The following is a 15,266-nucleotide window of genomic DNA, read 5'->3' as shown; positions in this document are numbered from 1 at the left end:
TAAAATCATTGGAAGTTGATGTCTCTTTGGCTACCATTCAGCGGCAGTGCCAACTAAAATGGCAAGCAATGTAAAATTATCTCAGATACCGGATGCAAGACCCAGGGCTCTGGCTTAGTAAAGAGTCCACATTTCAGGGTGAAGACAGAGAGCTACCCAAAAGCAGACCATGAGCAGTATACCCAAACACTATGTGATCTCTACAACACTATGTTAGATAAATGTACAGATTCCGCTAAAACGCTTATGTTGAAAACACATTTGCTCCAACGCAAATGGTTTATTAGGAAATATCCAGAGCATTTCATATTTTATGTTTGTTTCTATAGGATTCTTCTGTCTGCCAGAAACACTAAACAAATACAGAAAACAGGGCCCAACTGGGACCAGCAGTTAGTGTAATGGCTATGTCACTGGACTCCCACGTAGTCAACCGTGGTTTGAGTCCTGGACCTGGTGGCTTGAAACTCACGCCAAGCGCGTGTGCGTGCATGCGTGCTCAAGATCCCGAGAGGAGAATGGAGGAGAAGGGATTGGGGTGTGGCCATCCCGCCGGGGGGTGATTTCTCACTTTCTGTCTCTCTCTGTCTGTCTGGCGAGTGCACGTGCCCTATAACAAAAAAAAAAAAAAACAAAAACCTCCCCAAAAAAAAGAAAAAAAAAAAAAAAAAAAAAAAAAGGGCACACACAAAAAAAAAAAAAAAGAAGAAAACAGGGCCCAACTGAAACAAGTCTCGCAGATAACGCACAACACACAGGCACTATATCAAACATCTCTACCAGCTACCTAAATTTACTTCCTGTATTGTCAGATACACTGAACCACATCCAATCACATCAAATGTTTCAACTTTGGTCAGATTTCAGATAACTTTCCACCACTAGACAATAACTCACAAACTGCAATCCTAATCCTTCAAATGCCAACTTCTACAAGCAAACTTCAAGTTCCTCCCAAGGTATAAGATGAAGTAGGGTATAATATTTACACTAATACTAAACTATTTGTTAACCATTAAACATATGTAAAACTGCTACCACATTTTATTTTGATTTTAATCTGTGACCAACAATGTTTTTCCATGTTAGTCCTATGGTTTTTATTGCATGATTTTGCAGAATAGTGTCTTTTAGGAACCTGTGCATTCTAAAACAGCAAAACTGCCTATATAAAGCAAAGAGAAATACACTTTTTCGGCCAGCAAGTGCCATAAAGGTTAAGGCACTGGATCTCTCGAGGTCAACCCATGGTTGAAGTCTCGGACTCAGAGGCTTGAAAAACACTGGGCATGTGAGTGTGCGTGCCCAAAATCTCAAGAGAAGGGAAGAGAGGAGATTTCAGCATAGCCATTCCCCTTGGAGGAGGGGGTAATTTCTGTTCACTCCTCTCCCTCAGTCTGTTTCTCTTTGACAACATGCACACCCTCTAGCAAAAATCTAAAAAAGAAAGAAAGAAAGAAAGAAAGAAAGAAAGAAAGAAAGAAAGAAAGAAAGAGAGAAAGAAAGAAAGAAAGAAAAGGAAAATGTACTTTCAACAAAGTAGTCCAAACTACTGGCCATATTTATAACACTTTTCTTAAAAGAAGCCTAACATTAAACATGACTCAAGGGAACCAGCAGTTAGTGTAATGGTTATGTGGCTGGACTCCCACGTAGTCGACCGCGGTTTGTGTCCCGGACCCGGTGGCTTAAAACTCACACCGGGCGCGTGTGCGTGCATGCCCAAGATCCCGAGAGGAGAATGGAGGAGAAGGGATTGCGGCGTGACCATCCCCCCTGGGGGGGTGATTTCTCGCTTTCTGTCTCTATGTCTCTCTCTGTCTGTCTGGCGAGCGCACGCGCCCTACAGTGAAAATCTCTCCAAAAAAAAAAAAAATAGTTTACTAGTTTCCTTCATTTTCTCATCTTAAAGATTCTGACTTGGGGCCACCAGGTGACATAGTGATTAAGGTGCTGAACTCCCTTCTGGCCGATGGAGGTTCATGTCCCAGACCCAGCAGCTTGAAAATCATACCAACCACATGAATGCCCCAAATCCCAAAAGAAGACTAGAGGTGAAGGGATTGAGTTGTGGCTATTCCCCCAGGGATGAGTTCTCATTTTCTTTCTCTCAGCACTCAAGTGCTGATAAGCAGAGGTGATCTTGTAAAACTAAACGAGGGCTTTGCAGACACCAGCGCCCAAGTGTCTCCCCCTCAATCATGGTCAACCCCACCATGTTATTCAACATAACTGTTGATGGCAAGCCCTTGGGTCGTCTCCTTCCAGCTGTTTGCAGACAAAGTTACAAAGACAGCAGAAAATGTTCATGCTTTGAGCACAGAAGAGAAAGGATTTGGTTATAAGGGTTCCTGCTTTCACAGAATTATTCCAGGGTTTATGTGCCAGGGTGGTGACGTCATACGCCATAATGGTACTGGCAGCAAGTCCATCTAATGGTGAGAAATTCGATGACAAGAACTTCATCTTGAAACATACAGGTTCTGGCATCTTGTCCATGGCAAATGCTGGACCCAACAAAAATGGTTCTCAGTTTTTCATTTGCACTGCCAAGACTGAGTGGCTGGATGGCCAGTATGTGGTCTTTGGCAAAGTGAAAGAGGGCATGAATATTGTGGAAGCCATGAAGCACTCTGGGTCCAAGAATGGCAAGACTAGCAAGATGATCACCATTGCTGACTGTGAACAGCTCCAATGAATTTGACTTGCTTTCTCTTAACAACCAGACCTTTCCTTCTGTAGCTCAGGAGAGCACTCCTCCACGCCATCTGCTCGCTATGTCCTATAACCTGTGCTCTCGCTACAGTCCTTGGGGTTCCATATTTTCTTTATTCCCCTCCAAATCTAGCTGAATTGCAAAGTTAAGTTTATGATGATGAAATAAAAATGAAGTAACCACACATACACACACAAAAAAAACCCTCAATAAGATGTTTCGGGGGCTGGCAGGTGGTGTGGTGGTTGGAGTGCTGGACTCCTACGTGGCTGACTGCAGTTTGCATCCCAGACCTGGAGACCTGCTTTCTCACTTTCCCTTTCTCTCTGTCTTGTAAAATTTTTAAAAATTAATAAGGAACCAGCAGATGGCGTAATAGCTACATCACTGGACTCCCATGTAGCTGATTGCAGTTTGAGTCCCGGACCCAGTGGCTTAAATTCATGCCAAGCATGTGTGCGTGGAGAGGAGAATGGAGGAGAAGGGATTGTGGCGTGGCCATCCCCCTGGAGGGTGATTTCTCACTTTCTGTCTGTCTCTGCCTTTCTGGCAAGCGCACGCACCCTATAGCAAAAACCTCTCCAAAATAATAATAATAATAATAATAATAATAATAATAGCAAATAAAATTGAATAGACAATTCTTTGGGAAAAAGTAGTTAAAAAAACAAACTCAATGAGATATTTCTGAAAAATAAAGAGTACCATTTTAGATATAAGCCATTATCAAGTGAGAGGGAAAAAGTTTTTCTTTAAAAAATGGGGCAGCAGCCATATGTGGATATAAACAACGAATCCTAGGGTTGGAAAATTCCCCCCAATCTGTACTTTTCTTTCTTTTTTTCGGAGGGCGGGGGATTTTTGCTATAGGGCACATGCGCTCACCAGAGACAGAGAGAGAGAAAGGAAGAATTTACCCCCAAGAGTTTCAAGCCACTGAATACAAGGAAGGCTCGAACCACTGTCAGCCACATGGGAATCTAGCACCACAACTACTACAACACCTGCTGCCCCCTCTCCTGTCTGTATTTTAAAAACAAACTTTCATTTCTTCTTTTAAGTAGTTAGGCACAACTCTTACAGACGTCACACCCAAATGTTTTAACAATCTTCCCTATAATAAAATCAAATGGAATTTGTAAGATTAAAAATATTTGGGGGTGGGGAGCTGACAGGTGGCATAGTGGTTAAGGGCACTGGACTCCCACATGGCCGACCATGATTCGAGTCCTGGACCTAGCAGCTTGCTTACTTGCTTTCTCACTTTCTTGTTCTCTCGCTCTGTCCCTCTCTGATCAAAATGTAAATAAATAAAGTTAAATAAAATAATTCTTAAAAATTTTTGAATATATGTATATATATGTGTGAGTATGTGTGAGTATGTGTGTGTGTGTGTGTGTGTGTGTGTTTATATAGACAGATAGACAGATATAGGTGGGGCCAGTACCTGAACCTGGTAGCCTGAATTTCACGCCAGACACATGGGCATGCATGCCCAAAGTCTCAGGAGGAGAATGGAGAAGTGACTAAGGTACAGCCTATCCCCTCTGAGGGGTGATTTCTCACTTTCTCCTTCACTGTCTCTGTTTCCAGTGAGTACATGTACACTATGGCAAAAGCCTTTTTAAAAAATTAAAAGTAAAATATTACTGGCTTCTAATAAAGTTAGTTTCCCCAGGAGGTTTTAATAGAAATTTCAAATTATCTCATACTAGCCCAAGAAAATCTCAGTCAAGTAGATCAATAAGATAAAAATATTAACCTCGCCATCATTTTTTTTTTAATTTTTTTTATTTAACTTCACTTATTTATTCATTTATTTTATTTTAATTTGACCAGAGAGGGACAGAGAGAGTGAAAGCAAGTTGCCAGGGCTGGAACTCAAACTGCGGTCAGCCATGTGGGAATCCAATGCCCCTAACTACCATGTCACCTTCCGGCCACTTCATCATTTATTTCTACTATAATTTGTATTGTCCATCTTAAACTGAAATTTTAAGGGGTAATTTACTAAGCAATATAATTAATATCTTACCTATGAGGGGAAAAAAATGCAACATGTTAGACCAGTTTTTTCAGTTACAACTTCAATAGACGTTTGTACAGCATGCATCTTAAAACAGCTTAGATATTTAAGTATACAGTTGACATTCCAGGGAAATTTCTAAAAGTCAAGAATACAGTCACAGCAAGCCTGCCAGAGGCATGCACAGTGGTTAAGGTAGCTGGATCCACCACGTGGTCGACTCTACAAATCAAGTCCCGGATCTAGCAGCTTGAATTTGCCAGGTGTTTGAGCATGCATGCCCAAAATCCCAAAAGAAGAGAGAAATGGAGAAGGGAATGTGGTATCTGTGACCATGCCCCATGTGGAGTGATTTCTCACTTTCTCCCCTCCACCAGAACACACTTCCTGTGGCAAAATGAAAAAAAGAAACACACACACACCACAAACAGCATAAAATTCCCTCCACACTTTAATAATTATACTATCACTTTTTTTTGAGAGAGATTTTTGCGATAAGGTGTGTGCGCTCACTGGAGAGACAGAGACAGAAAGTGAGAAATAACCTTGGGGGGGAGGGGGGGTGGCCATGCCACAATCCCTTCTCCTGCAATTCTCCTCACACGCATGCACACGTGCCCAGCTGCCAGGTCGACTTGAAATGCAGTTGACTATGTGGGAATCCAGGGACATAACCATTACGCCATCTGCTGGTCCCAAAACTATCACTCTTTAAGCCTCTTCACTTACCATCGGAACTGGTAATTGACATTTTTTTGGAACCATTTTTCACTATGAAGCAAAGATAGAAAGCAACGCTGTTTTTACATACATAAATGCTGATGGCTGACTTGAATTCACTGGTTAGGTCACTTGATGTCCCCCATACCAGCTTCTTAACATATCTTTCCAAATTCTAAGAATTCAACTTGATTTCTAAATTTTCTCAACAACACAAAGCAACCCCAACCTACAGATTTTTCCCTTCTAACATTTTTTTTTTGGAGAGGTTTTTTTTTGCTATAGGGCGCATGCGCTCGCTAGACACACAGAGAGAGACATAGAGACAGAAAGCGAGAAATCACCCCCCAGGGGGGATGGTCACGCTGCAATTCCTTCTCCTCCATTCTCCTCTTGGTATCTTGGGCATGCACGCACACGCACCTGTCGTGAGTTTTAAGCCACCGGGTCCGGGACATGAACCACGGTCGACTACATGCGAGTCCAGCCACATAGCCATTACGCTAACTGCTGGTTCCCCCTTCTAACATTTTTATTGGGCTGTTGGAAAAGTCATGACATGTTTTTCGATGCGAAAAGGCATCATGACTTTTCCGACAACCCAATATATTCCCATTTCTTTTTTGTTTGTTTGTTCGCCACAGGGTATGTGCACTAGCCAGAGAGAGACAGAAACAAAAAGTGAGAAATTATGCCCCTAGGGGATATGGCCATATGGCAATTCCTTCTATTCCACTCTCCTCATGATTTTGCCTAAGCACAGATACACCCAGCCAGGTAAGGGGCTTTATCCATGCAGTTGGCCATGTGGGATCCAGTCCCCTTACCTTCAGTGCCACCAGCTGGCCTTCTCACTGGATTGGTATTATTTAGATACAGTGGTCCCTAATCCTGACTTTAAATGAACTGACCCTTATGAAATGACACGTAACCAAGCTTTAATATCTCAAGATTCAGCAGGCTCCTCACAACAAAGTTATTTAATTCTGATGCCATTTTCCTCCAATGCTAAACAATCGAAAAAATAATATTTTCCTCTTACTATGCTTTTTAAAAAAAAGATTTTATTTAATTTTATTTATTTCCATATGCCCAGTGAGGGGGAGAGAGGAGAGAGACAGAGACACACAGAGAGAGAGAAAGTGAAAAAGCAAACCGCTAGGTTCATGACTCCACAGTCGGGTCATTTGGGAGTCCAGGGTACTTAACCATCATACCACCTGCTGGCCCCTTTACTATGCTTTTGTAATGAGAGAAAAGGCTTGTATACAAATGAATACTATGATTCATTCACAAACTTCCAAGATCTTACTAGATAACACAGGCTGGCTCTGCCCAAGATCCTACAATTACCTCATATATATACTCTACAATATAATAATGTACTCACAATGCCAAGGCCCAGTTAAACTCCTTCCACCAAAAATATTTAGGCAAGCACACAATCCAAAGATCTTTCTCCTGTGCTCTATAATCACTGTTTTAACAATCATTTCATAGAACCAGTATTTATTTATTAAACATCTACTATAGTACATCCTTTTTTATTTTCCCTTTAGGAGATTTTTGCTATAGGGTGCGTGCACTCGCTGGAGAAACAGATAGAAAGCAAAAAATCACCCTCCAGGAGGATGGCCATGCCACAGTCCCTTCTCCTCTCAGCATTTAGGGCACATACACACATGCACCCAACACGAATTTTAAGCCTCTGGGTCTGAGACTCAAACAGTAGCCAGCCATGTGGGAGTCTAGCAATGTAACCATTACTCCATCTGCTGATTCCAACTTCAGTACACCTTGTAATCAATGTGATTATAGCAATTAACAAAACAAAGTCCTTATCCTCCAAGAACCTAATTTTGTGGAAGATAAATAAATAATAAATATACAAGTAATATAAATCCAATGATGATAAATGATATTGGAGAAAAATAAAGGAAAGAAGAAAGTTAAGAAATAAGAACATAGGGGGGCCAGTTTTGTGGCCCTGTGGGTAAGACAGATGGATTCCATAGGCTGACTGTGTGGTTCAAGTCCCGGACATCAGGGGCTTAAGAAATATACTGGGGCATGTGCCCAAAATCCCAACAGGAGGAAGAAATAGAGAAGGGATTATGGTACCCCTGGAGGGTGCTTTCTCCCTCTCTCTGTCTCTCTCTGACAAGTACACACAGCCTCTGGCAAATTTTTTTTTTTTTTTAAAGAAAAAGAAAATAGGAAGGGTGAAAAGAAGAGGAGGACTAATCAAAAAAGGTTTATAATTAGAGGACACTTGAGCTTAGTCCTAAAAGTAGTAGAGAAATGAACCATGCAGGCATCAGGGGAGAAAATTCTGAACAAAGTCTTCTGCATAGGATCCTTCATACGACCTAGTTAATCATGTCCAAAAAGTATTTATGAACAAAGAAGATAAACTTCAATCAATGCTGTCAGAACTGCATTGTCAGAACAGAAATGTTCAAGGAAATAATGTACATTAAGCAAAGAGATCTCTTCAGTTGCCTGGTTGATCAGTAGCTCTCCGGACCTCCAATGACACAGGGCACCATGTCTGCCTCTGAAAACTATTGTTTAACCAGTGCTTCTAAGTCATAATTGGAACGGCAACTCTATTATCATCAAATAACTAATTCATGTGAGCGCTAACAATGACCCAGAAGAACTGCAGGGCTTTGAGATACCTACAGAATGGAAAGTTAAATTCAGTTCCCCATCAAGTGTTTGTTGTCTTTGCTGTACATACACAGTGCTGTCTACTACTACTGAAAACTAAACTGTAGTCACTCTTTTTTTACCAGAATACTCTATTACCCCCTAAACTGTAGTCACTCTTTTTTTACCAGAATTTTCTATTACCCCAATAATCTGTCCAAACTTCCACAAATAATCTGCACAAAAAGTATATTTAATCCACTCCTTTTTAAGAGGTTTTTGCCTTAGGGTGTGTGCGCTCGCCGTACACAAAGAGACAGAAACAGTACAGTAAGAGGGAAAGTAAGACATCACCCCCCAGAGGGATGGCCATACCACAATCCCTTCTCCTCCATTCTCCTCACAGGCTCGTGAGTGCAAACTCACATGTCTGGAGTGTTGTTGTTGTTATTGTTTTTTAAAAGAGAGATCTTTGCTATAGAGTGCTTGCGTTCACCAGAGAGACAGAAAGTGAAATATCACTCTAGGGGGGATGGCCAAACCTCAATCCCTTCTTCATTCTACTCTTGGGATTTTGGGCATGCATGCACACGCACCTGCCATGAGTTTTTTTTTTCTTTTAAGAGATTTTTGCAATAGGGCACATGCAGTCGTCCGAAAGACAAAGAAAAAGACAGAAAGCAAGAAATCATTCCCAGGGGGTGGAGGCAATAACCATGCCACAATATGTTCTCCGTTCTCCTCTTGGGATATTGGGCACACACGCCTGGCCTGAGTTTTAACCTGTCAGGTCAACAACTTGAACCGTGGTTGACTACATGGGAGTCCAGTGCCATAACTATTACGCCATCTGCTGGTCCCACCAGGTGTGATTTTCAAGCCACTGGGTCTGGAACTTGAACCAGTCAGCCATATGAGAGTCTAGCAATGCTACTGACCCCACTCTTTGTTTAAATAAACTGTTAAATTTTAGTTTGTCTATGGGACCAGCAGTTGGCGTAATGGCTATGTCACTGGACTCCCAAGTAGTCTACCATGGTTCGAGTCCCAAACCTGGTGTCTTAAACTCATGTCGGGTGCACGGGTGTGTGTGCGCGCGTGTGTGCGTGCGTGCGTGCGTGCGTGCCCAAGATCTCGAGAGGAGAATGGAGGAGAAGGGATTGTAGAATGGCCATCCACCCTGGGGGTGATTTTTTGCTTTCTTCTCTCTTTCTGGCGAGCGCACGCACTCTTCAACAAAAACCTCTCCAAAAAAAAAAAAAAATCACATTAAATCCATCCTCCCTTTTCTCTAGACAAATCATAGACAAGAAGAATTACGAGAGGCAGACAGTGGCACAGCTGTAAAACATGATAATCTCGGAGGCAGTCCTACACAGGAAGGTTCTTAGTTCAAGTTTGGAGACCTCCCTCCACATGCTAGTCCAACTTGCCCTTGCCCATAACCCAGTGCTGAGGCTGGATAGAGATGTAGAGACTGATTAGGGGTTTATTCTTTCTCTCACTCTGTCTCATTAGGGGGAAAAAGTAAACTAAAGGAAAAAAGAGAAACATTTTGACCAAATTATATTGCACAAGCCACAAGAAGTAATATAAGAGAAAAAGAAGGGTCAAATATGCAACAAAAATGTAGGTAGCAGGTGGTGTGGTAGTTGAGGGTGCTGGACTCCCACATGGCCAATCGTGGTTCGAGTCCCAGACCTGACATCTTTCTCTTTTTCTGGTGAATACACATACCCTATAACAAAAATCTAAAAATAATAATTAAAGTTACGTAAATAATTCTTTAAAAAAAGAAAAATTAAGGTACATTTTATTATTTTTAAAACTGAAGTTTCAAGTGTTTAGAAAATACATACTAATTTACTTTCATAACTAGTTTATTACAAATTAAGTATGGTACACATAATAAAGTGGCAGCTCAAAACCTCAAAGTTGCCAGAATGATTTAGCAACAGTTACCAACCTAGCAACACTTGATTACAAAGCATTCCAGTTTGTCCAACTTTTCCTTTATTGGAAAGAGACAAGGGAAAAAAAAATTAAAAAAGGAAGAGCTAACTCTAAAAGCTGAGGAAGCAGAAATATTATTCTATTTCTTTCCCCTCTCTCCTTCCTTTTTCTTTTTCCTTTATTTTAGGGAGGTTTTTGCTATAGGACACATGTGCTCGCCAGAAAGACAGAGACAGAGACAGGAAGCGAGAAATTACCCAAGGGGGGATGGCCATGCAGCAATCCCTTCTCCTCTCAGGATCTTGGGCACGTATGTACATGCACCTGGTGTGAGTTCAAGCTGCTGTGTCCGGGACTGGAACCATGGTCAACTACATGGGAGTCCAGTGACATAGCCATTACGCCAACTGCTGGTCCCTCTTTTCCCTTCATTTTTAATTGTCAGAGAAAACATGTGCTCAGCAGAGGGGGAAAAAAAGCACTTCCCAATAGGGCATGGTCATGCCACAATCTCTTCTCCATTTCTCCATCCTGTCAGGATTTGGGGCTTGCATGCACCTGAACTTGATGTTTTTCAAGCCACTAGGCCACCATTCAAACCAAGGTTGGCCATAGGGGATTAGGCTCCCCTTAACTACTAGTCTAAGTGGCTGGCATGCTATTTCCAAAAAAAATAAATCCTATCTTTTGGTTAGTTACATGTATTTTTCATTTCTAATGTAAGAGAATAAAAAAAATTGTATCTCCTTTACTTTTCTCTCGTTTAGTGGCTTTCACATTTATTTTGCATACACCTTATTATAATAAATTATTTAGCACTGTGATTTTAACAGTGAGTCAAAATCTCTTGGCTCTACAATCAACAAGACTAAAAAAAATGGTTTAAGATGCTTAAAAAGGGGTGGGCAGATGGCGCGGTGATTAAGGGCGCTGGATTCCCACATGGCCGAAGGCAGTTCAAGTCCAGGACCTGGTGGCTTCCTTTCTTGCTTTCCCTTTCTCTCTCCCTCTCTGTCTGTTCCAATTAAAAAATAATAATAATAACAAATGGAATTAAATAAATAATTCGGGAGGTGTGTGTAAACAAAAATTGGTATTTAGGAGCCAGCCTGTGGCCAGCAGCTGAAGATACTGCAAAAACTAAATCAAAGACATAGAAGCTTTAAAACATGCCAGACATGTGTGCATATGCCCAAAATCCTAAAAGGAAGGAGAAATGGATAAGGGATTATAGCATAACCGTTCCCCATGACGAATGGGGTGTGTGTGTGGACTTCATCTGCACTCTTCTCTGCCTTTCTGTGCTAAGTACACATACCCTCTGGCACATTAAAAAAAAAAAAAAAAAGCTATTTTGGGCTAATCCTGGTGAAGTAGTAATGTACTACTTAAGAGAAACTGGGTACTCGCTTTGACAACACATATGCTAAAATTGAAATGCTACAGAGATCAGCATGGCCCCTGCACAAGGATGACATGCAAATTGGTGAAGCGTTCCATATTTTTATAAAAACTGTCCAACAGGCGGCCAGCAGGTGGCATGGTGTTAAGAGCACTGTACTCCCACATGGCCGACCATTGTTTGAGTCCCAGACCTGACAGCTTGCTTTCTCTCTCTCTCCCCCTTTCTCTCTCATTCTCGCTCTATCCCTCTCTGGTCAAATTAAAATAAATAAATAAAGTTAAGTAAAATTTTTTAAATTGCCCAGCAGTATGAAAATGTAAAAAACAGAGAGAGAGAAGCTGGATCCTACATGGTGACCATGATTGGAATCTTCAGTGCCGTCTGCCTGAAACCCATGCATGTGCCCAAGATCCAACGCACTAGAGGATCAAAGGAAGAGGATCGTGGTGAGATTCTATAGAAGGTGCTCCTCTCTCTGACGTGAATGCACTCTATCATGCACAAAGGAAAAAAGGCTATTCCGTTAATATTTAAACTGTGGTATATCCACATGATGGAATACAATTCAGCAACATAAAGAACTCTAGTAATAGGAACAACATCTTAGTCGAACCTCAAGAAAATTCTGCTGCATACGTAAAAGGCCAACCCCAAAAGATATTTATTGTATGATTTTCAGTAAAACTTCTTAAAATGACAAAGTTAAACAGAAAACAACAAAGGATATTACATGCTGAAGGAAGAAAGGATGTGGTCTAACATGCAACTAAAGAATGCCATGCGTTAAACTGTTCCATATATTGACTGTACTGATGGAAATCTATACATTGTTAACACTGTACAAAATTAAATACACACACAAGTACAAGCAAAACTGTGTGTGTGTTTAAACTATGTGAGAATCTACAGTAACCTCAGAATAAAAAGTGTGAGTTTCTTAAAAAAGTGGCAACAATTGAGAAAACTTAATTATGAACTACAGTAAGACAATACTACAATGGAGGCTGGCAAGTGGCGTGGTGGTTAAAGGTGCTGGATTCCCACATGGCAACTGTGGTTCAAGCCCCGGACCTGGCGGCTTTTTTTCTCATTTTCTCTCTCTCTCTCTCTCTCTCTCTCTCTCTCTCTCTCTCTCTCTCTCTCTCTCTCTCTCTCTCTCTCTCTCTCTCTCTCTCTCTCTCTCTCATTCACTCACTCTGACTCTCTCTGGTCACACTGAAATAAACAAATGAATAAATGAATAAATAAAGTTAAATAAAATAATTTTTAAAAAAACAATACTACAGAATGATTACTGACATGGTTATACAAGACGCTGACCTTATTCTTAAGAGATACTTATTGAAGTATAAAGCATGAAGTATTATGTCTGCAACTTTTGTTACAAATGCAAAAACTTAGAAAAGTTTGTGGAAATGGAATTAAAATATCAATGTATTTCAGTACAGGAAATTTAGAAATCCATGAGTAGTTTTTTCATAATATGTGCTTTCCATGAACTTGACGAAAGATTTATTTAACTTTACTTATTATTATTTTTACTATTTAATTTGCTATAGGGCACATGTGCACGAGAGAGAGAGAGAGAGAGAGAGAAAACAAGAAAGCAAGCCACCAGGTCCAGCACTTCAACCACCACGCCACCCAATGAATCTCCACAAACTTTTTGAAGACCTCTCCAGAGAAAGAAAGAAAACATGTCAAAAATTTAAACATTAAATTTAGAGGGCTCATGAGTGTTACTTGTACTCTTCTCTCAACTCTTCAGTTTGAATTTTTCACAAAATAAAAGATTTTAGGGAAAAGATTAAAGATGAATTGCTGGGCCAGCTCTTGGCACAGTGGTTAAAGTTGCTGGATTCCAAATGACCCATGGTGCAGTTCAAATTGTAGACCTCAAGGCTAGAAAACACATTTGACTTGTGAGTGCCCATGAGGAATATCCCAAAAGGAGGGAGAAATGGAAGAGAAGGGTCTGCGGCCTGACCATCCCCATGGGGGAGGGGGTTGTATTCTCACTCTCTCTCTCTCTCCCTAGCAAACCAAAAAACAGGATAAATTGCTATCCTAAAACTATGTTACAGTACTACCTACACAACACTTAGTATTTACAGTTTTAGAAACAGAGGCCTGTAGGTGGTATGGTGGTTGGGTGCTGGACTCCCACATAGCTGACCACAGTTTTGGTCCCGGACCTGGCAGCTTGCTTTCTCACTTTCTCTCTCCCTGTCTCTCTCTGGTCAAATTAATAACAATAATAATAATAATAATAATAATAAATTAAGCTAAGTTAAATAATTCTTTTAATAATTTCAGAAACAACTCTTCTGTTAAAACTATGTCACAGTCCCATCTACACCCCAATTAGTCTTAATAACAAAACCAAATGTCAAAAGGGATTTCAGAGTAACTAAGAGTTACTTGGTATCAGATGTGACTTCCTGATGTTTTTCAACCGAAATTGACTAAATCTGTAGGGCATATGGGTCATTTTGGAGAATCAAAGTTAGTTCAACATGAATGATTATTTTTATAAAAACTGGATCCTCAGAATTGTTCTTCTGAAGAACAAGTGAGATAAGTTATCACTGCAAGAGAAAGAGCTAACACTTTCATTCGCACACCCCCAAAATTAAATGTCTTAAATTTGGCACGGACAGCTAATCCTTTCACAAAGAAATTTTTGCGTGAAAGGCGCACCCGACACACTAAATGCCAAACAAAAACCTGCTGCAATGTATCAATTATAGAGTCAAGGCCACAAGACTAACTTTACTAAGTAAACAGTCCCTGTAAACATCGTTGAAAAAGTTGTTTTTTTTTTTTTTTTTAAGTACAACCTGCACCTATTTGAAATGCAGGGGATGAGTTTAAGCTAGCGTGGATACATTCATCTCCAAAGTTCTCAAATTCCCTTCTGTTTGCAACAGTGTTCACACACTTCGGTGTGTAAGAAAAGTCAGTGTCTAGAACGTTTCCACTAAAAGCTCCTAACTTTTCACTTCCTACCGGACCGCCCCTAGCTGGGCCCCACCTCCTGAGGAGGGTGATGGGGTGGGGCTGTTTCCCGCTCGGAAACTAAGAACTAAATGTCTCTTCCCTACTCCAGAAAGGAGGGAACGAGAAATGCCGAGGAGCTCCAGACGCAAACACACAACCAGTTACAAGCAGGTAGTCGTTTGGAAAACCTGCTTCCCTGCTCCCAGGTCATTCAGTGACCCCGGGCCGGGCGGGGACAGGTGAATCACAAGAGAGGAGGAAGAGGGAGGGACAGACGATGGGGAACCGCGCTTAGGCAATGAATGAGCCGCGCTGCATCCCCACCTGTTCCTTCCAGGGGTGCCACCTCGGCCTGCCGGCACGGCTCCCACACCAGCCGGGCCGCGACTCCTGCCACCGATGCCCGCTTCCCCGCTAAAGGCCGGCCTTTCCTCCCTCGCTCGGGAAAGACGAAAACCCGCAGTCGTCAAGCCGAGAGGTTGGGGCCTAGTCCCGAACCAGGGCCTCTGAAGCGTGGGGATGGGAGAGGAAAGCCTGTGGTCGCAGGCGCGCGGACCGAAGTGGGACCCACAGGGAGGGGACGAAAGAGTGCATTCGGCCTGACCAGGACCACGAAGGCGGGGTCCCGGGCGGGGGTGGCTCGCTGACCACTGGGCCGAGATTAGGGATGACAGGCCCGGTTCCTGGCAAAACCCTCCCCTTGGCTGGCCCGGAACCTCACACTTACCAAGATCCGCTTGAAGAGCGCGTTCTCCTTGGGCGGGAGGCTCACGGCCGGCATCGTTCCGGCTCCT

General features: G+C 41.9%; 1 protein-coding gene, 1 non-coding gene and 1 pseudogene across 2 annotated transcripts in view; 2 read left to right on the top strand and 1 right to left on the bottom strand.

Moving 5' to 3' along the window:
• NAA15 (N-alpha-acetyltransferase 15, NatA auxiliary subunit) overlaps positions 1–15,260 on the bottom strand; it is an 86,255-nt gene extending 70,995 nt beyond the window's left edge. Inside the window, exon 1 of the mRNA XM_006144627.3 lies at positions 15,200–15,260. Coding sequence (XP_006144689.1) covers positions 15,200–15,253 — 54 coding nt within the window. The 5' untranslated portion in view covers positions 15,254–15,260. The remainder of the gene's footprint in view (positions 1–15,199) is intronic.
• Positions 2,094–2,698, top strand: LOC106734497 (peptidyl-prolyl cis-trans isomerase A pseudogene; annotated as a pseudogene).
• Positions 11,470–11,573, top strand: LOC114007135 (U6 spliceosomal RNA). The gene has a single exon (XR_003548775.1). It is a non-coding gene; the product is annotated as a U6 spliceosomal RNA (small nuclear RNA).
• Positions 15,261–15,266: the final 6 nt, after the last annotated feature.

Source organism: Tupaia chinensis, unplaced genomic scaffold (assembly GCF_000334495.1).
Source record: "Tupaia chinensis unplaced genomic scaffold, TupChi_1.0 Scaffold000127_2, whole genome shotgun sequence".
NCBI lineage: Eukaryota > Metazoa > Chordata > Mammalia > Scandentia > Tupaiidae > Tupaia > Tupaia belangeri.
Note: the sequence above shows the minus strand (reverse complement) of the source record. Positions and strands in the feature narration are given on the sequence as shown.